We start from the raw sequence: 25,963 nt of genomic DNA on the forward strand, positions 1-25,963 counted from the left end.
ATTGAAATATGACGTGTTTTTTGCAAAGTGCCTAGCTGTAGATTTTGGCCTCTAGCTCAGCTGGCACCTAGGGAAACCTAGCAAACCTTGGCATTTTTTAAAACTAGACACCTAGGGGAATCGAAGATGAGGTGACTTGTGGTGCTCTGACCAGGTTCTGTTACCCAGAATCATTTGCAAACCTCAATATTTGGCTAAAAAAAAAAAAAAAAAACATTTTCCTCACATTTCGGTGACAGAAAGTTCTGGAATCTGAGAGGAGCCACAAATTTCCATCCACCCAGCGTTCCCTCAAGTCTCCCGATAAAATTGATACCTCACTTGTGTGGGTAGGCCTAGGGCCCACGACAGGAAATGCCCCCAAAACACAACGTGGACACATCCCATTTTTTGACAGAAAACAGAGGTGTTTTTTGCAGAGTGCGTACCTGTGGATTTTGGCCTCTAGCTCAGCCGACACCTAGGGAAACCTACCAAACCTGTGCATTTTTGAAAACTAGAGACCTAGGGGAATCCAAGATGGGGTGACTTGTGGGGCTCTACCAGGTTGTTACCCAGAATCCTTTGCAAACCTCAAAATTTGGCTAAAAAAAAAAAAACAAAAAAAAACATTTTTCTCACATTTCGGTGACAGAAAGTTCTGGAATCTGAGAGCAGCCACAAATTTCCTTCCACCCAGCATTCCTCCAAGTCTCCCGATACAAATGGTACCTCACTTGTGTGGGTAGGCCTGGTGCCCGCGACAGGAATAGATCACACAACGGTCAATGTTGGTCCTTACATGAGGCAGCTGTTGACCCTGGGGTGATCCATTCCTGACGGAGGCACTAGGTGTAGGCACTCAAGTGGGGTAGTGTTTTTATCAGGACAGGTGAGGAATCACTGGGTGGTAGGAATTTTGTGGATCCCAGCATATTCCTGTAGTTTGTGTGACAGAAATGCGAGAAAAATAGAGTTTTTATTCAACATTTCATCTGTGGAGGGTATTCTGGGTAAGAACATTTTGGGGAATCCACACAAGTCACACCTCTGTGGACTCCCCCGAATGTCTAGTTTCCAGAAATGTTTGGGTTTAGTGTGTTTCTCTATATGGCCGCCGAACCCAGGACCAAAAACACAGGTGCCTGCCTTACAAAAACAGTTTGTTTTGCGATAGATAATTTTGATGTCTCCACAATACGATTTGGGCGGTTGAATTTGGGGCTGAACTAAATTGGGGAGCTCCCAAGAGAGCACTCTCTCTCTCTGCTTGCCGCCGCATTCACCTGCTCTCTGGGTTGGGCTAACCCACTATTACCCCGTTGCACAGACTGCGCTTGCGAAGGGACAGCAGGACTGTCCTCATCACCTCCCTCATAATTTACTGGAAGTGGAGTTATCGAATGGGACTACTCCGACTGAAAAATCACTCCCAGAGTCTGCGCTATTGTCCTATCCGTCAGATGCTGTCTCAGTATCTGATGTCTCAGTCTCTGATCCTATGTCAGAGCTGTCCTCTATAACCCGAGTGACAGCAGCAGTCATTCATCAAGATGCCATCTCTGCTACTGGCTAAACGGTTGCTCTAAAACACTAGCCTACATAGACAGTCACAAAATCGATGGTGTGTGTGAGATACGTGCAACAGTAGAGGCCACCTTACCTGCGCTTCTTCCCTCAATCAGCACGTTCTTTCAAGACACTCAAAAAACACCTTGTCACATACCATTCGTCACAGTCTTTAGCACCTCCTGCGCCCAGTCCAACAATCATTATTGGTGCTCCCACTACCTCCTCCTCGGATTCCCTCATTACCACCCAGCAAAAGTGCCCTTCATCTCTCCATAGCCGCCCTCCAACCCGCACATACATTTCATTGGTATTATAGCGCAGGTAATGGCTGACTTTACTAATGTACTCAGCTATTTACATAAAATACAGATTTGCTCTTTGCAGTAGGCATATAAACCTTCTGCGCTTCTTTATGGCACTAAAACTGCCACTAGACAAGTATGACCCTTTTGTAGCAGAAACATATTCACAATACTTACTTGACTTTTTTATTGCTGCCTAAAAGCTACAGTTGAAAAGCGTCAGTTGAAGTATGTGCATTGCTTTGAAGACGCAAGCTGCAACTGCAAGACAACTGGTGGCAAATTATTATATATCACTTTTATATGTCGGTCTGGTTTTCCTGGGGGCCGATCGCAGCCCCCAGGGAAACTACACATGTACTGACAAAAGTGATATATATATAGATCTATCTCTATATAAATATATATCTACATAGATATATCTATAGATATATATACACACATATATCTATATATAAATATATATATAGATCTATCTATAGCTATATATCCATGTAGATAGAGATAAATATACTAAAAAAAATAGTGCCCCCACAGCGGGTCGCCCTGCCCACGGGCGACCCCCGGTCCATTTCTTTTTCTTTTAAATACATTTTTTTTTTTTTTTTAAATATGCCCGGGGGGGTGAGGGGGGGGGGGGGGGCTGGCCAGTTTTCCGAGGGGGCCGACCCCCCCAAGTGAAATCCCTGGTGTCTAGTGGTGTTTCCTGGCCCCCGATCTCAGCTGTGCTGCGATCAGGGCCAGGAAACACTTTCAGGAATGCCTCGTAAGAAAGGGGAGAGTCTCCCCTTTCTTACGAGGCCTTCCTGAACGTGGGGATTGGCGTTTGTGGCCGTCCACAAAGTGACGTCAAAAGGGCGGGTGGGGGTCACGGGGAGACACGGAAAAGCTTCTGTGTCTCCCGGGGAATAAAAAAAATCTATTAACCCCCTCCCTGGTGTCGGCCACTGGTCGTGACCCGCACCAGGGAGGTAGTGCGGGCGTCTGCCAGTTGCAGACGCTCGCATCCAAGGGGTTAATGCTTAAAATACCATAACAAAAACATAATTCGTAAGAAACATGGGCCTGTAACTATATAGTTAACCCCTATAGAGTATAACACAAACACACACAAAAACAGCATTAAATAATGCTATATAACCATATATTTAGCCCCTAGAGGGCATAGAACATTACACATTTTCAGGAGTAGCAGGCCTATAGCAATGATATTACAAATGTGTCCCTTAAAACAAACTACTCTCAGCTGTAAAACAAACGTTCCAGCCATGAGAGCACTTAAAAAGACACTGAATGGTGGGGGGGGTTATTATTTTGGGGTCCCCACTAACAGTGTGGGGGCCCGGGGATGATGTAGACTGAAAGAGCACGTTGTGCTGAAAGGTTTGGTGGTGGTTCCATTGTTCTAGAATTACCACAGGCTGAGTTATGAGCACAGCATTATGGGACAAGTTTCCGTGTTTTACAAATATTTTAGTACATTAGTATGACTGTAATGCGTAGAACAGCCCGTAGAGGACACTGCAATTAAAATAGCATTTGTAAGAAATATGGTTATGCAACTATATAGTTAACCCCTAGAGGGCATAACCACACAAAAAGAAAATTACATTAAATAATGTAATGTAACCATATACTTAGTCCCTTGAGGGGGTAGTGCATTACACATTTTCAGGCGTAGCAAGCCTATAGCAATGATATTACCAACAAGGCCCTTAAAACACAAACTACTCTTAGCTGTACAACAAAAGTTCCAACCGTGAGAGCACTTAAAAAGACATTGTATGTTGGGAGGAGTTATTTTTTGTAGTCCCCACTAACCTAGTGAGGGGACATAGAGATGATGTAGGCAGAAAGAACACGTCGTGATGAACATTTTGGTGGTGGTCCCATTGTCCTACGACCACCAGAGGCTGAGTTATGGCCAAAAATGTTTTGTAAAAGTAATGCCCTGCAAAGCATTATGGGGCGAGTTTCCAAAGTGTAGTGAATATTGTAGTATCGCCTCTCCAGCTCTGCCGGAAGAGCTGCTTCCGCTTTGAGGATTTCTATTTTATGTAAAGCATTTACCAATTTCTAGTGTTTTAAGGGGAGTGCCACAAGAAATTACTCTGATTAGGTAACTGTGTACAATGTGACCAGCGCTTCAATAGCGCCAATTGAGATCTCGCTGTTATGCCTATTCGCGCAGTGAGCACCATGGCCCCCATGCAGCAGGAAGGGAAGAGACAAAAGAAAAAAAAAATAGTTTGCCCACGCTGAAGTATAACGGCAATTGTAAAATAATCAATTTAACAATGGCAGTCTGCAAGGCGTGACAAAAACAGCCTCAAGGCGGGACAAACGTAAAGCATTTACCAATTACGTAGGGCGATTTTTGAAAGGCTAGCCCACGAACGATTGAGTGCGATGGGCATGGTAAAAAGCCCACAACACTTACAACAGGTTGAAGCGCTTGCGCGCTCAACCAAAAAAAAGTAACAAATAAAAAAAAGGGGTCTGTGAGGCACTCATCAGTTATCGCATGATAACCCTGCTAGATATCTCCAGTAAAATATACGCTAAACATCTACTAGATTTACTGGAAAACTGGGCAGTAAATGAAAAAGTCCTCCCTAAGGTACAATTGGGTTTCCACCACAGGCATTCAACAGTTGATGGCTGCCTAACATTTAAATTATTGGCAGAGGAATAGGTTTTTAAAATGAATCAGCCCCTCTGTGTGTTATATATATATATATATACACAGACACACACCAGGAAGAAGACTGTAAAGTCGAAACACGTTGTTTTCTCCTTTTTGCATTGAATAAATTTGATTCATTTTGTGGCGCTGAACGGAGTGCGTGGCATTCATCTTTTGTTTACAAAGTTAATCGAGGATTCGGCCAACCTCTTTTGCCTCGCACCAGCTGAGTGTGCGTCGTTTTCCCTTGGCGGTAAGCACTATCAGTGCCAGGGAATCCCTTCCCTGGCCCTGATAGGGGTCTCCCCCACCCCCACCCAGTCTTTCCCGACATCCCCCACACCCTAAAGGTGGCAGGACCCCCCCCTCCCCACCCCGACATTACTATACAGACACACACCCGACATGCATGCAGACACCACCAACACACATACCCGCACACACACACACACACACACACACACAGTCATACACACACACACCCACCCACATTCAGACATACAAGCACACATCCATACAGACATACATACAGGCAAACATGCACACATTTCCAAACACACTACACCCCCCGCATGCCTACAGGCACTCACACACCCCCTCTTCATACTTACACGCACACCCCCATGCACGCACACAACACCCCCCGCCCCCCTCCCCTAATGGACGATCAACTTACCTGGTCCGTTGATCCTCCGGGAGGGAACAGGATCCATGGGGGCTGCTCCGCCACCACCACCCCGTCAACAGAACACCGCCAAGCCGAATCACGTAACGGGCGGTGGAGGTGGAGCAACCTCCACTTCCCCGCCGACTGCCAGTATGGCTGCTGCCGGCTCTCCATCCAGAAAAGGACGGAGGGCTGCCAGCAGTCATAATTCGCCGAGCAGAAAACTGGCAGCACTGGCGGTCTTCAGCACGGCGGTCTTGTGAAAAGACCGCCGATGTTGAAATTAACCCCAAAGCCCCCTATCCTTTTTAGGTCGAGCGCACAAGGGCTTCTCACCTGTTGTTTAGTATTGTGGGCTTTTAAACACGCCCACCTCACACCCATCACTTTCACTCGTTCGTGGGCTTGCCTTTCAAAAATCCCTTAATGTCACTGGTAAATGCTTTACGTTTGTCCCGCTTTGTTACCACCTTGGGGACCGACCCTGTTACATGGATAATTATACGATTGCCGATATGCTTTACTGCAAGCAAACTTCTTTTTTTCTTTTGTCTCTGTCCTTCACGCTCATGGCGGCCATAGCACTTTAAAGTTTCAAGCAGCACGAACTCAACCGCAGCGAACTCGATCAGCGATATTGGAATGCTTTGCATGATCTTCTTGGCCCTTGGTGGCGGACATGACACTTTTTTTATATTTGAAGAAAAAGGAGCTTCTTGAGGATAGTAAATGTATTGGCAATAACGTTATCAGCCACAGTGAGATCATACAGTCCGAAGAAGCACTTACACCATATTACCAGAAGATGGAGGTATAGACTAATCTATATTGACTCTACAAATGTTTAGTGATTTTCTTTTTCCTTCTGTGCACTCTAGGTGACACTTCAGCGTTTCCACTGTGTTGGCATCTGTAAAAAAAAAAAAAAAAATCTCACTCTGTGACTTAGATTAGAAACTAGCAGCTCAGTGTCCTCTATCTAATTGTGGCGTGTGGAGCACCCATGACCTCCAACCTATGGTCACTTATTCCGCTGAAGGCAAACACAGAGCCTAAAAGTGTGTTTGTTTTGTTCTAAGAAAAATGTTCAAATAAACAGACTTTTAAAGAGCAGGCTCATGGTGTTTACATGTTTTGCATTTCTCTTACAGTCTCCAGTACAACTTGTGCAATTTAAGACCGGAAGCAACAGATTCTCATAATCAGATATTTAATTTCCTTTTGTAAAAAGCACGTTTGAAAAAAGATCGTTTTTTTTTTTTTTAAACAGGAATCAGTATTTTCAAACCACGATATACCATTTGGCCTCAACTGATTTTTAGGTCCAAGTTGAACATTTACATTTTGGTCCCTTTCAGGCTACACATCTTTAAGATACAAATTCATACACCATCTCCCTCATCATTACACCTTTAAATGATGATATTGATTCAAGTTTCCCTACATACACTAACGGGACAACAGATAGGAGGCTATAATACCAGAATATGGGATATTGTGCTTCCAAAATATCATAGCCAGAATATGGACTACTGAAATATTGTGACGGTAAGTATATGTATGTTTATTATACTTATCTCCACACATACATGCATCTTCTGTTATTTATACTTACCTATGCATAATGACTTCCACAATATTTTGTTAGTCGATATTCTGGCTACCATATTGTAGTAGCATGGTACTGTTGTGCTTCATATTCTGACATACAGAGGATGACAGAGTAAAATCACACAAAAAAATATCCAAAGAAAGTCTCAAAATCCTAACATCTGTGAGGATGGCCACGCATATAGGAACAAGGTAGCGCCTGATCTATGCGCAAAACCTGTGCTGGAGGCACTGAGATAGAGGCAGTTCTAGTCTTGCATGTGTGTTAGGCAGTCCTTGAAGTGCTGATGAGTCCAAGTTGTAATATATACTGTGAAGTGAATCAGTGTCATTTCCATATATAAGCGTAAAGTGACCAAGATGTCTATGAAATCAAACACATTTGTTGTAGTTTTGTTTGTATAGTGCTTTAATATCGTTCGCAAAGCTGAAAGCACTTTCTGATTTGCCCAGTATGTTGTCACTCAGTTTGTATCATTTATATATAGGTCTTCATACCTGTGAGGAACTTGCCTCAGGTTCTCTGATGCACCTTGGAGTGCATTGTTGTAGTTTGTCCTAGGCGGGCACGTCTGGTAAAGTACTGAAGTTGGAACAAATGGTGTAAGCATAGGGCACTGAAGGCACATAAGCATGGGTGTAGCATAAAGTGTGTGAATCGATGCAGCATGCATGTGCTTACCATGGTTACGGACAGAAAGCATCATATTTGGAAATTACAATTAATGTGCTTCATTCGGGCCTATTAGGACATATTAACTATACCCAGATGTATCGGATGGCCCAAAGCACTGGGCACTTATGAAACAACCAAGAGCGTACCAAATGCCATCTGCCGAGAAGCAATGGAGGATCAGCCCCACTGGACGCCCCCCCTCCCATATGGAAAAGGTGGTTGGGGACAAAGCTGATCCCTGAGGAAGCCAAAAGGTATTTTTGGAAATTCCTCACAAGTGAAGTGACTACCAGCCTTGGGATTATACTCTCCCTAGGTGCTGAACCTGGACATTTTTAAAAGCCACACTCTGCTGTCAGCCTTCTTGCTGTCTAAGCCTCTACGTTTAAATTTAGAAAATCGGAACTGCCAGTAAAATATTGCAGTGAAGAAGGTTTTAAAAAACAGGATGGCCGTAAAGTTTTTGCAAGAGTGAGCCAGACTGTGGCAATTTTACTACAATAAAGGCTCACCTCCCAACCTCGCTGTTTCATCTGCTGTGATTATTAATCTGAAATCTGCATCAGATGGATGAAAGGTGAGAAATAAACCCTTAATTCACAGGTTGCACACAGATCTCTGCAGCAGAACATAAATAACTAAGCTAATTTAGCATTCCCTGCCTGCTATGACACTGCACTCATGGTTGTACTCCAGCGCTGTCTTTACTGTCACACTGGGTTGTTTTCCTAATTTGTGTAAGCCATTTTTTAATTTTCTTATAAACTATACTGTTTGCTAAGCCCCTGTGTAAGTGGTCGTCCTGAGTGCAGCTCTCATGAGCTTGGACTTTTGCAATGAAAATCTCTGAACAAAGAGCACCTTCCCTTTTGGAGTTTTTGTGGAATAGTCTTTCCAATGTGGCCTTTTCAGAAGAATTGTGCTATATGTTTCTAATATTGTCTTATGGTTCTCAATGGCTGTTCTTAGAGTTAATTTGGGTGGAGCAGTATTACTGGGCAGAATTCCATTTGAGGGCATAAGATTGTGATGACACAAATGCTATTTTCATTGTGGTGTCTTTTAGGGGCTGTTCTGAGCATTACTGTCTAATGTCATAAGTTTATTTATGATAAATGTTTATTGGATTTATATGATAATTCAATATGTTTTATTACTCTCTCCTTATTGCAATTGTGACCATGATTCAGGCCAGCTTAACATAACTCTTGATATGTTTGGGTGACCCTTCTAGTTTATTTCTCTCATTACTCCTCCGTGGCTGTCTTATGTCTTTTTTTTTGGGACTTGTGATAGCCAACCAGCAACTCTGAACGCGGGGTGGTGAAAATGGTATTCTATTGAAATTAGCATGCCAGATTTACAATAGGATGCCAAATGGCAACATTTCCATTTTTGGCAGAAGACAGAAGAAGGAGGTAAGTGGAAGTGCTTTAAGTTATATGCAGGGCCACTGGAATTATGTGGCAGGAAAAGACCGAATTATCAGTCAGGGTTGACCAGTATATGTGGCAAGAAAAGTTCAGGTATGAATTTACAACAACACTAGATCTAACTAAAGCAAATGCAAGACCCATTGCATTGCAAATGCTTGTTTCAATCTATATTGCTGATGACCATTAGCACTAAATCAGATTTGTTCTTTTCCACCTAAACTAGGTATGGAGGTAATTTCATCATTGTACTATGCAGATAATACAGCTTTAACGGACCTCACTGTTAGGTCTTCAAAGGTAACTTGAAGCATTCTCAGAATATTGCAAGGTAAATAACCTATTAATACATGTTTCCAAAACTAAAAGTAAAAGTATTTTCTAGAAGAACTGCTCAGAAAATATGGCATAAGTGCAGTTGCGGTTCTCGACAAACAGAAGGGGTGCAGAGGTGAAGGGGGATAAATAAAAATTGAATAAAATAATAAAAACAAAAACACGTATGTCCTCCGCTCCGCTGCTCCTCTGTCCGTCGTAGCTCCAGGCTGCAGGCACAGGCTCCCAGCCTGCCCTGCAGCTAATCCCAGCGCTGCTCAAAGCAGTGTCAGGATTGGCTGGGAGCACCCAGTCAGGGCCTCTGAAGGCTCTCTCCAGAGCCTACTGCGCATGTGTGTTTGGGCGGCCAGAGACGGCCGGCTAAACACTCATGCGCTCTGAGGGGAGTGCTCTGTGCACTCCCCTTAAGTGCTTGTCACCCCCAGAACCCAGACCCTTTTAAAGAAAATGATAATAAACACAGTTTATTATAATTTTCTTGAAAAGGTTTTGCAGCTGCCGCTGATGGCAGGGGCAACGCTTCTCCGTCCTAATGGAGGAGCCACCACTGCATAAGTGGAGGCTGAGTGGTGCTCAAGTGGATGTGGTAAAAGATTATAGATATTTAGGCCTCCTTTTTAAATATATTTTGAATTTTAAAACTTATATTGATCAACATAAAGCTCCATCTAAGGCAACTGCAGGTGAGTTACAAAGAATGGGGGATAAGGCCTCAGAAGTACTTAGAGAGACCTGCTATGCAAAATTAATAGATTTACTTTTGTATGGCTCTGAGGTTCTCACTGAGAAGAAGTCTAACTGGTTGCAGACCATATAAATAAACAACTGGAGAAGACGGCTTGGCCTGCCCAGAAGTACGTTAAATAGTGCACTGAGGTTAGAGTGGAGCCTTACCAATATAATATATAAATGTAAGCAAAAGATTCTTAATTTTCTCCCGTCTTATGGAATCGGCTGGCAGCTCTCTGAGGAAATTAATTACATTTTATTTATAAGTGAATGAAACTGGCTCAGGGGCTGTTAACCGTCACAAAATCAAGGACTGTTTGTATACACAACTATTGTCAGACTCTTAGAGTATGTTGGTGACGGAATGGAAAATTGCAGTTATTCGTGTGACAAAATGGAAATCTAGAAACAGAGTTAGAAGATGTAGGGGAAAGGAACACGCTGTTTCACGTACTGGACACAGTGTGTGGAGGGGATATACAACTATGTTTACATGATATAAGAAGCTCCAACACTATAAAGTATTTTTTAGAAGTTCAGCTTATGCAGGTCCCTGCCTTTATACACTGAAAGTTGGCCAACTGGGATAATACTGACTCTCAGATCTGTCCTTTTTGCAAATGTTCTCCATCGTCTCTATCTCATATAATTGTATTTTGCACATAATTTGAGAAAGAAAGAGGTTTGTTACTCCCGGTTTTTAGAATTTTACAGGTGCACCAGGTTTATGATTTGGTGAGTGTAATTTTAAAATGTAATAATATTAGGAAGTGCCACGCTGTAGGAACATTTTTATCTTTGGTATCCAAATGGTTGGTCAGTTTGATTTGAATGTTTTTATAGGTTGTATTTGTATTATTGTGTTTCATCTGATTGGATGTGCTTCTATGCAAGTTATGCACCAGTTTGTTTGTATTATGGTGTTTCATCTGATTAGCTGTGCTTCTATGCTAGTTTCCCCCCAGTTTGCATTTTATTAGTTTATATTGCATGAATTAGGAAATGTATTTTAGCCCTGATTTTAAGAGATATGAGTGGCATTGGAATGTAGAGGAGAGAATGCGCGAGGTAGAATGGTGACGGGGAGGTAGAACGTGGGTAGCAGTTGGAGGGCAACGGAGTGTCGTGGTGAGCGGATAAGATTTGCGGTTGCGGACGCTTTTATACCTTTGACAGAATAAAGGATTTAATCTTGGATTTCGTCCATGCCTTTCTTTCACATTGGCGACGAGCGGGAAGAAGTTCTTCTTGGAAGCGGCAGCAATCGGCTGGTTCTTTACTGCGTCTACGAGATAGGATCTGGGGATTTCATAGCAACGCATTCCCGTTGCTAGGTGGATCGAGATCTTCTATTCCTGCGCTGATCACGTTCCTGCTGCTCAAGTGTACCGTTGTTAAACTGCAACAAAATGTCAAGCATCCAACCTCCATCATTTTTTCTTGCAGAGCTTGGTGAGCCTCCTATTCAATGGGAATTATGGATTGACTTATTTGAAGCTTATGTGGATGTTTTGGAAGATCAAGAATGCACACCTGACAGATATTTGGCCTTGCTGAAACATAGATTAGGCACGGTTGGCTTAAGGGAATTTAAGAACTTACCTCCAATAGACAATGTGGGAATTGTGGATGTTTATCAGCTTGCAAAGAAGAAACTTCATGAACGCTACGGCAGGAAGATTAATGTGGTTCTGGAACGGTACAGTTTTTACTCCAGAACACAGCATGATGATGAGACAATAGATCAATTTGTTGCTGCTCTCAGAGGTTTAGTTGTTACCTGTATTTTCGAACAAATATCTTATGACCAGGTTTTGCGAGATCAAATTCTAATCAAAATGAAATCTCGTAAACTTCAGGAGAAATTATGGTCATGTGGCAGTGATTTGACGTTGAAAGGAGCCATTGATGTAGCACGAACGATGGAAGTGTCCGAAAAATGCATTCGAACTGTGAGGAAAAAAATACTTCTGACTTGGACCCTGAGGCAATTGCTGTTAGTGCTGTGACGAAAGAATCTAAAGAGATAGAAAAAAAAATGAATGGAAAAGGAACAATACAAAAAATTGTTACAGATGTGGGGCTGGGGATCATTTTGCTAATTCCCAAAAATGTCCTGCATTTAACAAGATTTGTAATTTGTGTAAAAAGATTGGCCATTTTGGCAAGGTGTGTAAGAGCAGTATGAATATGAAGGGTGTGAGTTATGTTGCAGCACAAGAGGATTCTGATTCCACCAGTTTTCAGGATTTAGTTTTATTTAGTTATCGGATAACGATATTGTTTTACCACTGCAATCTTTTGGGTTACAGACTTGCAAATTGAGCATGGATGGTATTGAAGTTACTGCAAGGGTGGACTCGTGTGCATGGTTCACCATCATGTGTGTGAGTATGTTTGAGAAATTGTGGCCGGGTAGAAACTTAATACCCACAGATGTCAACGCTGGAAGTTATACTGGTCATAGAATTTCTATGGTTGGATATACTAATGTATGCATTAGGTTTGGGGGTAAGTGGTGTAAGGGTAGGTTGTATGTTGCTGAGAAAGGTCAGACGATCTTAGGATGGCCACATATTAAAGAGCTGGGTATCAAAATTGATTCTACAAAAGATTTTCCTGTGTATGGAGTAATGGACTAGGATTTCCAAGGTGCTCTGCAATATGATGAGGTGGACGAATGCTATCCAACAGTTTTTTCAAAGTCTTTGGTCAAATTGAAGAATTTTAAACACAAGATTATATTAAGAGAAAATGCTAGTCCAGTGCGGCACAAATTACGAAATGTTCCGGTGCATTATAGATCTAAACTAAAAGATCTGCTGAAGGACTTGTGTCAAAAGAATATCATTGAACCAATCGAAAGCTCGGACTGGATATCTCCGGTTGTATTATCACTTAAGAGCACTGGGGAGCTAAGACTGTGTGTTGATTTGAGATCTCTGAATGATGCTATTTGGGTGGATACTTTTCCTTTACCAAATTTGCAGGAATTGGTATCATCAGTATGTCAGGCTACTGTGTTTTCTACCATTGATCTATCTAGTGCTTACCACCAAATTGAATTGGATGAGGGTTCAAAACACTTTACAGCATTTATAACATCAGAGGGTGCTTTTCAATACAAAAGGATGCCCTTTGGTCTTGCAAGCGCGTCAGCTGTTTTCCAAAGAGAAATGAACAACATTTTTAGTAAGGTGCAAAATGCTAAAGTATTTCAGGACGATATTTTGATATATGGGTGTGACAGATAGGAACATGATAGTGTGTTAATGGAGGTTTTCAACTTACTAAATGAGAATGGATGGACAGTTCGGAAAGATAAGTACAAATTTGGTCAAATGCAAGTGGAGTATTTAGGCCACATTATTTCCCGTGAGGGTATTCGTCCCAAAGTGAGTCATGTGAAAGCTATTGTTGATGCACCTGAGCCAAAATGCAAAAAACAACTAATGTCGTTTTTGGGTCTTACTGAGTTTTATTCGCAATTTATAGAAAACTACGCGACTAAGGTGGAGAACTTGAGGAAATTATTGAAGAAGAATGTTCTGTTTATTTGGGGGCAGGAACAAGCAGAATGTTTTGATTCTATTAAACATTAAATTGTTCAGGCTCCGTGCCTTAAACCTTTTGAGACCAATACAGACTGTATGATTGCAGTAGATGCTAATAATTATGGTATTGGTGCTATGTTATCACAAAGAAATGGATCCGAGAAATAGATTGTAGCTTATGCTTCGCGTACATTAACACAGTCTGAGAGAAATTATTCTGTAATTGAAAAAGAATTGTTAGCAGCTTCATGGGCTGTTGAAAGGTTTCGAATGTATGTATGGGGGAAGAAATTTAAACTATGTACAGATCATAAACCATTGGTCAATATTTTACAACCGGGGGTGGAAAGAACTTATCGCCAAGATTGGCGAGGCTAGCCTCTAAGTTGCAAATGTATTTTTTTTTTAAATAATGTATGTTCCGGGTAGAAACAACAATATTGCTGATGGATTATCCCGTTTGCCTATTGATGACTAATGTGTTGATGTTGAGCGTGATGTTGCGTACACATATGAGGATGTTTTGTCAGGTTTGGAATCGTATGATGCATCTGATCAAACTGTGTTGTCTGAATGCAAATGGGAAGAAGAAATGATGAATAATAAAGATTTGCAAATGGTAAGAAAATATATTATTGATGGTTGGCCTTGTGAGCGATTTTTGCGTGGTGAGAATGCATCTTTATGGAAACTAAAAGATGAATTGAGCTTAGAAGGCGATATGGTTTTAAGGGGGGACAGAAAAATTCCTCCGAAGGGAGTACGTGAGATTATTGTAAGTAGGAGTCATGTTGTTCATGGTGGAATGTCAAGGAACAAAAGGCAGGTGAAGGAATTTTTCTGGTGGCCGGGTGTGGATGTGATGGTTGACAGATATGTGAGAAATTGGTCTATTTGTCTCGGAGCGACAAGAGTGCGAAACCATGTTCGGCTCCCCTGTTACCAGTCAAATTACCTGATAGACCTTGGTGGAAAGTAGGTATTGATTTTATGGGGCCATTTTCTACATTACCTGTGAAAGAGGCATATGTTATTGTTTTGGTTGACTATTTATCAAAATGGCCGGAGGTTGAATTTGTGAGCAAAATTTCTACTGAAAGTGTGATTTAATTTTTGGAAAATGTATTCGCTAGGGTAGGTGTTCCTGAAGCACTTGTGTCGGACAATGGAGTACAGTTTACATCTAAGTGAATGACTGCATCTCTGGAAAGGAAAGGTATTAAACATATTAGAGTAGCTCTATATAATCCTTCCTCTAATGGCCAAGTTGAAAGATTTAATAGAGTTGTTAAGGAAACTGTACAATTAGCTTGTAAATCAGGTATTCCTTGGAAACTGGCTATAAGAGAAATGCTCTTGTCTTATAGGGCGTCACCACATTCTGTGACTGGAAAGATACCTTTCGAGCTATTGAGAGGAAGGAAGCCGTCCACCGGGTTGGTTCCATGGTGGTTAAAGGAAAGGAATTGGGTGTAATTTGGTGTGGTCTGTGATAATATCATGAAGGACAGGGTATTAGACTATCAATTGCCTACCAAACTGCGCCATGATACTAGATCTAGTTTGGATGAATTGGTTGTGGGGCAAAGTGTCCGTGTCAAAATACCGGGAATTATTGAGAAAGGTAAACCACAGTGGTCTGAGCCTAGGAAAATTGTTAAGATTTTGAGAAATGCAGTGAAATTGGACGATGGCAAAGTGTGGAATGTAAGACGCATATCGATTTGTAGAGAAGAGGATACGGGTGTTAAACATGGTAATGATAGTTTAGATGAGTGTAGTTGGTATCTGTTTGGGAATGAATGCGCCTCCTCTGTTAAGGCATTGAGTTCTCGTGAGACGCATGTGAATGTGGATGAGGTTGTTCGTCGTGGTGCGAGAGATAGAAGAGCCCCAATATATTTAAATGACTATGTAACTGATTGAGATAGGTCTATATGCATATTTTGTTTATTTTTTATGAGTTATGATTGTTAAGATATTTATGCAGTTCTGTTTTTGTTTATGCAAGTTATATGTTCTTGTATTGTGATATTAGACAATGTTACTTTTGTTATTCTTTGTTGGGGTGAAGGTGTGTGGCATTGAAATGTAGAGGAGAGAATGCGCGAGGTAGAATGGTGACGGGGAGGTAGAACGTGGGTGGCAGTTGGAGGGTAACGGAGTGTTGTGGCGAGCGGATAAGATTTGCGGTTGCTGCCGCTTTTATACCTTTGACAGAATAAAGGATTTAATCTTGGATTTCGTCTATGCCTTTCTTTCTCAATATGTATGTCTCAGGAGCTTCATGAGCTGAATGACTCACTGACAATACGTTATGATACAGCTTAAGCAATCACTAGGTGAAGATAAAGGTGTAGACTTCAGTAATGTGATTTTGTGGATGGATATTTTAATTATCAATAATCATCCTAATTGGAATGTCAGTGAGGTGTAAGGTATATCAAATAATATGTTATCAAAACAATTGGCTTAGGTTTTAAACAATGTACGCTATTGTTTTATAGACTTTATGCTTAGAGTACAAATGTGTATTGTTTGTATTGCCTTATTGATATAATATCAATCTAATAAAACAAGCAAAACAAAATTCAAAAATACATGCTGGTTTCGAAAAGCAGGCCTGCACTTGCTAGGCATGTTGAGAGTTTTTGGTGTTACATACAGAAAAAGCATGTTCCGCTATAAGTGCGTGAACTGTAGTAATACACACGAAGTGCCTAGAAGAATTTCACACTAAGAAGTAGAAACACTTATCAGATTTCACAGTTTGGGTAAGATTCTCCACCATGGTTGTGCAATTACACAAGAAAGCTTATAGTATAATCATAAGTGAAGCTATACATTTCTGAAAGTAAACCTAAGCAAAGGGACAGAAACGGGGAGAAGGTCATGGTATATTATGCCTTTTGTGATTTACAAAATTATAAATGTCATGGTCCATCTTACAGTACGACCAAGAACTATACATAAATTAGGTGTACCATGGTGGATTGTAACTCAACCTGTTTAGAACAGAAAATTACCCAAATTAGTTTAGACTTTGGGGCCCAGGTGTTTCAGTGTTTTAAAGTAAAGATGGTGCAAGCACACAATCTGCCACAAAGAAGGCACTTCTAATGCACAATGCTAGTCTTAAGGTATACTCACATTTTTGTTTTGTACCTTCAAAACATATATACACAACTAAGGTTTTGCAAGCGCACCATATATTTAGAATAAACCGCTGGAGCCCTCTGACGTAACACAATTGTCAAGAGGAAATCCTAAATGAAGACCTATGTGCCTCATACCCTTCCTATGACTGTGAATGGCGTAAATGTTAATGTATCGGAGTGCCTGTGAGAATATACAGAACAAAAATGTGATTATACAATGCGACTGTCAATGCATGAGAGATTAAGTGACAGGGACAACTCAACTTTGCACCTTGTTTACCATCTAGAGAAATTGGTAGGCAATAGGTGCATGCAATAAAAAGTGCAAGGAAGGGAACCAGGCCCTGAAGAAAGCCAGGGACCTCGCAAGAGGAGTACTGGAAAAGGCTGAAACAGGTTACAAAGTTGAGGCTGTCTGATTAATCTCAACTAGTCCCAATGTGGTTATTTTAAAATTACCATAGGTGACCATTAGAAAGATCTTTATGGTGATTTATAGATACTTTTAAATTGTTTGTGTGGATCCCGGCACTAACGTACACAAGGATCATTCAAGAGCTCCAAAGACTACAGAGCCCATCCGTACCACAAGTAATGGGGTCCTAGTGGGGAGTAAACTCACTGATGAAGCTTGTCATTTTGGTTGGTAAGGGAGGGTTTGAATCCTTTATTAAAGGCATACACTGATAACAAAGTTTGTCTATCCCAATGGAGGTAATATCCAATCATAGGAATAGCCTATTTTCCCAAAATGTTCGATGATGATTTTGAAACAAAGCATCTTCAACCAAGTGACAGTCTGATAACAAAATATAATGCACTTGAAGGCAGTGAACTGTGTTAGTTATCCATTAATCGTACTATCTTGATTTTTATTATTACATGTCACAGGTTTCAGGGCTCATTTGTTAAGTATCACATTATATCTGTATCAGTCAGACTTTTCCAAACATTAATGTGCCAATAGATCTTATATATATATATATATATATATATATATATATATATACACACACACACATACACACACACACGCACGAGCCTCTCAAGTCAGAATAATTCTTATTTTGACTTACGATCTGTCACACTATAAAAGTCTGCATCCAATAAAAAAAACATAAACAACAAACATAACTTGCAACAAAAAGGCTGCTTGGTGTACTTCCCCACAGAGGGGTGCGTTACAGGCAGGTGCAGTGCCCTCAAATCTATCTTCCATATCACGTAATTTAGGAAAAGGCTGGTGGGAAGTCAACGGAGGGAAAAACCAAGACCATCAGCACATGATGAAAGCTCTTATTGTTATCGTGTTAGTATTCAGAATTAGCAAGGTGCAGAGAGCAATAGAGCCAGTCATGGTCCAGCAAAACAGAGCAAGGTACATAAAGAGGCATAAAATTGATTGCCCAACTAAGAAGTAATGTGGACTTTTTAAAATATCCCTAAAAAAGTGTTATGATGGGCGTGGCCTCCAATGCATGTGTAGCATTATTTTATTTTTTGAGCAATTTTTTAAAGTACAAACTTGGCTCAAGAGCAAAAGAGCACCTTACATAACCACCAGATTACATTACGGCTTAATATCCTTATTACACTATGACTGTTTCAACACTCTTGACGTGTTTGAGTGACCCTTCTAGTTTATTGCTCTCATTACTCCTCCATGGCGGTCTTGTGTCTTTTTTTGGGGGGATTGAGATAGCCAGCCAGCAAATCTGTCGGCGGGGTGGTGAAAGTGGTATTCTATTGAAATTAGCATGGCAGATTTAAATTAGGATGCTAAATGGCAACATTTTCATTTCTGGCAGCAGGTAGCGGAAGACGGTAAACGGAAGTGCTTTAAGTTATATGCAGGGCCACTGGAATTATGTGGCAGGAAAAGACCGAATTATCAGTCAGGGTTGACCAATTTATGTGGCAAGATAAGTCCAGCTATGAATGTACAACACCAATAGCTCTAACTAAAGCAAATGCAAGACCCATTGCATTGCAAATGCTTGTTACAATCTATATTGCGGATGACCTTTAGCACTAAGTCAGATTTGTTCTTTTCCACCTAAACTAGGTATGGAGGTCATTTCATCATTGTACTATGCAGATGATACAGCTTTAACGGACCTCACTCCATTAGGTCTTCAGAGGTAACTTGAAGCATTCTTAGAATATTGCAAGATAAATGATTTATGAATACATGTTTCCAAACCTAAAGTAAAAGTATTTTCTAGAAGAAATGCTCAGAAAATATGGCATACGTGCCATCGCGGCTCTCGACAACTAGAAGGGGCGACGCACAGAGGTGACGGGGGATAAATAAAAATGTAATAAAATAATAAAAACAAAAACACATACGTCCTCCACTGCGCCGCTCCTCTGTCCGTCGTAGCTCCAGGCTGCAGGCACAGGCTCCCAGCCTGCCCTGCGGCTAATCCTGATGCTGCTCGAAGCAGGGTCAGGATTGGCTGGGAGCGCCCAGCCAGGGTGCTCCCAGGCAGACTAGAAGCCTCTGAAGGCTCTCTCCAGCCCGGCAACTGTGTTGCTGGGCTGGAGAGAGCCTAGTGCGCATGTGTGTTTGGGCGGCCCGAGACGGCCGGATAAACACTCATGCGCTCTGAGGGGAGTACTCTGTGCACTCCCCTTAAGTGCATGTCACCCCTCAGAACCCCGACCCTTTTCAAGAAAATGATAATAAAAACAGTTTATTATCATTTTCTTGAAAAGGTTATGCAGCTGCCGCTGATGGCAGGGGCAACGCTATTCCGTCCTAATGGAGGAGCCACCACTGCATAAGTGGAGGCTGAGTGGTGTTCAAGTGGAGGTAGTAAAAGATTATAGATATTTAGGCCTCCTTTTTAAATATATTTTGAATTTTAAAACTCATATTGATCAACATGAAGCACGATCTACGGCTACTGCAGGTGAGTTACAAAGAATGGGGGATAAGGCCTCAGAAGTACTTAGAGAGACCTGCCCTGCAAAAATAATAGATTTACTTTTGTATGGCTCTGAGGTTCTCATTGAAAAGAAGTCTAACTGGTTGCAGACCATATAAATGAAAAACTGGAGAAGATGGCTTGGCCTGCCCAGAAGTACATTAAATAGTGCACTGAGGTTGGAGTGGGGCCTTACCAATACAATATATAAATATAAGCAAAAGATTCTTAATTATTTGACCTGTCTTATGGAATCGATTGGCAGCTCTCTGAGGCAATGAATTAAATTGTAATTATAGGTGAATGAAACTGGCTCAGGGGCTGTTAATTGTCATAAAATCAAGGACTCTTTGTGTACACCACTATTGTCTGACTCTCAGAGTATGTTGGTGCCGGAATGGAAATTCGCAGTTATACGTGTGACAAATTGGAAATCTAGAAACTGAGTTAGAAGATGTAGGGGAAAGGAACACACTGTTTCACATACTGGACACAGTGTGTGGAGGTGATATACAACTGTATTTACATGATATAAAAAGCTCCAACACTATAAAGTATTTTTTAAAAGTCGGCTTTTGCAGGTCCCTGCCTTTATACACTGAAAGTTGGCCAACTGGGATAGTACTGACACTTGGATCTGTCCTTTTTTGCAAATGTTCTCCGTCGTCTCTATCTCATATAATTGTATTTTGCACATATTTTGATAAAGAAAGAGGTTTTTTACTCCCTGTTTTTAGAATTTTACAGGTGCACCAGGTTTATGATTTAGTGAGTGTAATTTTAAAATGTAATAATATTAGGAAGTGCCACGCTGTAGGAACATTTTTATCTTTGGTATCTAAACGGCTGGTCAGTCTGATTTAAATGTTTTTATACATTGTATTTGTATTATGGTGTTTTACCTGATTAGGTGTGCTTCTATACTAGTTTCCCCCAGTTTGCATTTTATAAGTTTATATTGCATAAATAAGGAATTGTATTTTTAGCCCTGATTTTAAGAGACATATAGGTCTCAGGAGCTTCAGTGTTTGGTTGACTGACTCATTGACAATATGTTATGATACAGCTTAAGAAATCACTAGGTGAAGAAAAAGGTGTAGACTTCAGTAATGTGATTTTGTGGATGGATATCTTAAGAATCAATAATCATACTAACTGGAATGTCTGTGGGGTGTAAGGTATATCAAATAATAATATGTTATCAAAACAATTGCCTTAGGTTTTAAGCAATGCACGTTATTGTTTTATAGACTTTATGGTTAGAGTACATATGTGTATTGCCTCATTGGCATACTATGAAACTAATTAAATAAAACAAACAAAACAAAATTCAAAAATACATGCTGTTTTACGAACAGCAGGCCTCCAATGGCTAGGTATGTTGAGAGTTGTTGGTGTTATTAACAGGAAATGCATTTTCAACTATAGCTGCGTGAACTGAAGTAAAACAGATGGAGTGCCTAAAAGAACTTCACACTGAAAAGTAGAAACGCTTATCAGATTGCACAGTTTGTGTGAGATTATCCGCCCTGGTTGTGCAATTACACAAGAAAGCATTGACATTTTCATGTTATAAACTCAAAGTCTAGCAACCGTCTTTATAGTGCTGCTTATAGTAAAATCATAAGTAAAGCTATAAATTTCCAAAAGTAAACATAAGCAGAAGAGCTGAAACGGGGAGAAGGTCATGGTATTTTATGCCTTTTGCGTTTTGCAAAATTATAAATGTCCTGGTCCATCTTACAGTACGACCAAGCACTATACATCAATGAAGTGTACCATGGTGGATGGTAACCCTTAACTTATTAAGAACAGAAAATTACCAATGTGTGGTTTAGATTGTGGGGCCCAGGTGTTTCCGGGTTTTAAAGTAAAGACGGTGCAAGCACACAATCTGCCACATAAAAGACACTTCTAGAGCACAATGCTAGTCTTCGTGTTTACTCGCATTTTTGTTTTGTACCCTCAAAACGTAGCTACACAACTAGGGTTTTGCAAGGGCCCCATATAGAGAAGAAACCGTGAGAGCCCTCTGACGTAACACACTTGTCAAGAGGGAATCCTATATGGAGACCTATGTGCCTCGTGCTCTTCCTAGGACTGTGAAGGGCGTGAATGTAAATGCACTGGAGTGCCTGTGAGAAAATACAGAACAAAAATATGATTATACAATGTGACTGTCAATGCATGAGAGAGTAAGTGACAGGGACAACTCAACTTTACACCTTGTTTACCATCTGGAGAAATTGGCAGCCAATGGGTGCACGCAATGAAAAGTGCAAGGAAGGGAACCAGGCCCTGAAGAAAGACAGGGACCTAGCAAGAGGAGTACTGGATAAGGCTGAAACATGTTACAAAGTTGAGGCTGTCTGATTATCTTCAACTAGCCCCAATGTGGTTATTTTAAAATTACCATAAGTGACAATAAGAAAGATCTCTTTGGTGATTTATAGAAACTTAGAAATGGTTTGTGTGTGGATCCCTGCAAGAACGTACAAAAAATCTCATTCACGAGCTCCAAAGGCTACGGAGCCCATTCGTACCACAAGTAATGGGGTCCTAGTGAGAAGTAGCCCAGTGACGAAGCTTGTCATTTTGGTTGGTAAAGGAGGGTTTGAATCCTTCATTAAAAGCATACTCTGATAACAGAGTTTGTCTATCCCAATGGAGGGAATATTCACTCATGGGAATAGCCAATTTCCCAAAACGTTTGTTGATGATTTTGACTCTAAGCATCTTCAACCAATATAGAGTCTGATAACAAAGTATAATGCACTTGAAGGCAGTGAACTGTATTAGTTAGCCATTAGTCGTACTATCTTGATTTGTACTATTACGCATCACAGGTTTCAGGGCTCATTTGCTAAGTATCACATTATATAATTGTCCGTCAGACTGTTCCAAACATTCATGCGCTAATAGATCTAATTCATATACACTTGCGCTCTTCAGGCTTTAAGACAGAAATATTCTTATTCGACTTACGATCTGTCACACTATAAAAGTCTGCATTCAATAAAGAACCATGAACAACAAACATAACTTGCAACACAAGGGCTACATGGTGTACTTCCCCATAGAGGGGTGCGTTGCAGGCAGGTGCAGTGTCCTCAAGTCTATCTTCCATATCACGTCATTTAGGAAAAGGCTAGTGGGAGTCAACGGAGGGACAATCCAGGACCATCAGCATATGATGAAAGCTCTTATTGTTATCTTGTTAGTATTCGGAATTAGCGTGGTGCAGAGAGCAATGGTCCACCAGAACACAGCAAGATACATTAGGAGGCATACAGTTGATTGTCCAACTAAGAAGTAATGTAGACTTTTTAAAATATAGCTAAAAAAGTGTTAGGATGGGCGTTGGCTCCGATGCATGAGTAGCATTATTTTATTTTTTGAGCTTTTTCATTAAAGCACAAACTTGGCTCAAGGGCAGAAGAGAGCTTTACATAACCACCAGATTCCATTAAACACGGTCAGTTTCATTTTCTTTTTAAACACGTTGAGTCGACTCACACCTGCCCACAACACCTCGTCCCCTAGTTCCATAGGAAGAATTCCAAGCAAACATTTCCAGCGACCAAGGGATGTGTGTCGTGTAGAGATGAGTGCTGCTGTATCAATTCGCCGTCTCTTGTGATGAGGAAGGGGCAAGCCTTCATTTTCATAGCTGTGCCAATAAAGAGGGCCCAGGTATACCCAAAGCTGTCGACCGTTCTGCATCACGATTATGATATTCTGCTACTGCTGTTTTAAAAACTTCAGCAAACAGCAGTGATCATGTATTGACTTGGATCTTTACTTTTTCAATATTGCGTGAGTTACTTATGAACATATTTTAAACAGGACTAAAAAGCCTCTCTAGGAACATCAAGTCAGCTAACACCTGAGTGTATGACCTTGGATCTACGTGGCTCGTTAGCTTAACACACAGCCAACACATTGGGAGCAGCGGTCCTCACACTGACAGCACACTTGAAGGCCAATGACGTCACGACGCCGGAAATGATGAACATGGGGGTGAGTAGCTGTCAGAAGTCTAAGGCAAACTCACCCGTTTGTGTTGCGCGTCGATCCTAGGTTGCCCTCCGCCTAGCAGTGCCTCGTTTCGCTTCTTTTCTATTCTTTCAGGCACCGATAGATGGCTCAGCGAGTACAGGCGCCCGGGCAGCGGTGGCGGCGCGGCTAAAAGCCGCCGGCCACAGGCACCCCCGGCGCCCACCAGCAACCTTAAAGCAGCTCGTACTGCCGCCATAGTTAGCCGGGCTCTTGCAGCAACACGCTCTGATTGACTATGTGAGACGTGACGGCAGAAGAGGGCGTAACCAATCAAAGGAAGTCACAAACGACAGTGGAGGGTTCTCTGGGAGTTGTAGTTTTGGTGTCTTCCTCAGTTATGTTGAACTCCAGTTTGTTATTTACATGGCCACATTTAATACGAAATGCTTTCCCACATTTTAAATAAAAAAAACAACTTTGCCTGCTTTCCAGCTTTAAACCTGACCTGAGAAAGCGTAGCTTATATACTTAGAAATTAACATGAAATGCTTATGAACTGATGTGTTAAAATGCTGCATAGAAAATGTATTAATGTATTTTGCTAAACGTGCGCTTGAAATGTGCCCACGAGGAGTGGGCGCCAATATATATACAATGACTAATGAAACTGATTAATAATGACGAAATGTTATGTTAGAATATGATTTTGCACTAATAATAAAAAGTTATATGTTAAATTTCTGCTAATAAATCATTAGACCTTAGTTAGCATGAGTCGAGGCCTAGCTGCCTGATTTCATATTAAATGTGTTTTTCTAACGTGCAGTGTTCTGACTTGCTGAAGGACATGAACTCGTATTTTTCCAAAGCTAGAAGATGAATGTAACTGTAGTAGATCCGTTCTCATGAAATTCAACTTGCTTAGTGAAACATTCTTGCTGAATGCAACCCTGTAGACTACTCGCAGGTACAAGGTCGCCTAAATCGGTACAGACAATGGAACCACTGACTAAAAATGCAAAGAGGACCACGAGAGTATGAAATCATACCGGACATTCTACCGGCTGAAGACGTCAATCATAAGGACCAATAAACTACGTGAGAACTGTTATGGGGTGACAAATTTAATGAAGTCATTGAAACCCTATTGGAGAGAGATAGTGGGGTACTGACCCCAACCAATTACATTTTAGGGGATTGTACAACAGAAAAGGGATAAAAACCCTTGACACGAGGAAGTAAATCAGAATAGGAGACTAGGGGATAGATGAGAGGGAGATGCTGTCGCGTTTTGCTATGACCCAGACACTTTGTTACTCTGCATAGAGACTTTGCTGTTTGGTTCTTCAAACCATCCTTGCCCTTATATTGCCCATTTACACTTTACCTCCTTATGAGGGAAGTGCCCTTTACCCGACTGGTGAATTCCTGGCTGATGGCGAATCAACTGATGTCCTGAGGATGAAGACTGAACCAGAATACTGACCCAATACGGAGGGTAACTATATGGCAATGAAATCGTAATTGTCTGTTTGCTTTTCCTTTTTTGGTACCAACTGCTTCTTTTGACAGAGACCATAGTTAGATGTTTTCTAAATTGGTGTTGCTAAATTCTTTTGCATGAAGTCCAACATGCCAATGCTAATTCGAGGATAGATGAGGGGTTCACTAAACTGACCCAAATAGACAAATGACTGAATCTATGCTTTGTTGAATAATTTGATAATGATTCTTTGCTAAGGATAATCTATGTTGACGTTGTGATATATTCTAATATTCGTGATCCTTGCTTTGATGAAATCTTACCAGAGTTGCCATATTGTGACTATGCTAATGTGTTTCTTGGTTTTGAGATTAATAAACTTACTAGTAGAATTGTAATCAATAGGGAATACAACTCCATATAATAGTACTAAACTGGTGTGGTTATTCATGACTGAAAGGTCATGGTGGTTTTCTGAGTTTTATTAATGTCTTTAACTAATCTGAAATGTCTTATTACAGTAAACCTTGATGACGTTATTGATTTATTGATTGACATGCTGATTAGTTATCTTGTCCTAAGGTGTCTTCAATCAGGGTCAAAAGATTCATTGGCCTGAAACGAGTCCCAAAGTGAATAAATTAATCATAAAGGGACGCGTTATCAGTTCTGGTAGCAGAGCGGCGGTTTAGGCCCTTTGGGGCCCTAGGACGAGGGACCATTGTTTAAAAAGTGTTTCTTCAAAATAATGCAAATTGGAGGTATGATGCGTTTCTAAATTCCCCATGACTTTCCCGGAATCTCGGAGCTCGCCTAAGTGAGTTTGGTATGTTCTTGGCATTCTAGCA

The 25,963-nt window shown here is 41.0% G+C and overlaps 1 protein-coding gene across 1 annotated transcript in view; it reads right to left on the minus strand.

The window, feature by feature from the left end:
- The window catches only part of PCCB (propionyl-CoA carboxylase subunit beta), a 238,766-nt gene extending 214,831 nt beyond the window's left edge, over nucleotides 1–23,935 (minus strand). The window contains exon 1 of the mRNA XM_069213539.1: nucleotides 23,688–23,935. Within this exon, the coding sequence (XP_069069640.1) occupies nucleotides 23,688–23,888 (201 nt within the window). The 5' untranslated portion in view covers nucleotides 23,889–23,935. The remainder of the gene's footprint in view (nucleotides 1–23,687) is intronic.
- Between the last annotated feature and the right edge of the window lie 2,028 nt (nucleotides 23,936–25,963).

The sequence above is a fragment of the Pleurodeles waltl genome, chromosome 11 (genome assembly GCF_031143425.1).
Source record: "Pleurodeles waltl isolate 20211129_DDA chromosome 11, aPleWal1.hap1.20221129, whole genome shotgun sequence".
Taxonomy (NCBI): Eukaryota; Metazoa; Chordata; class Amphibia; order Caudata; family Salamandridae; genus Pleurodeles; species Pleurodeles waltl.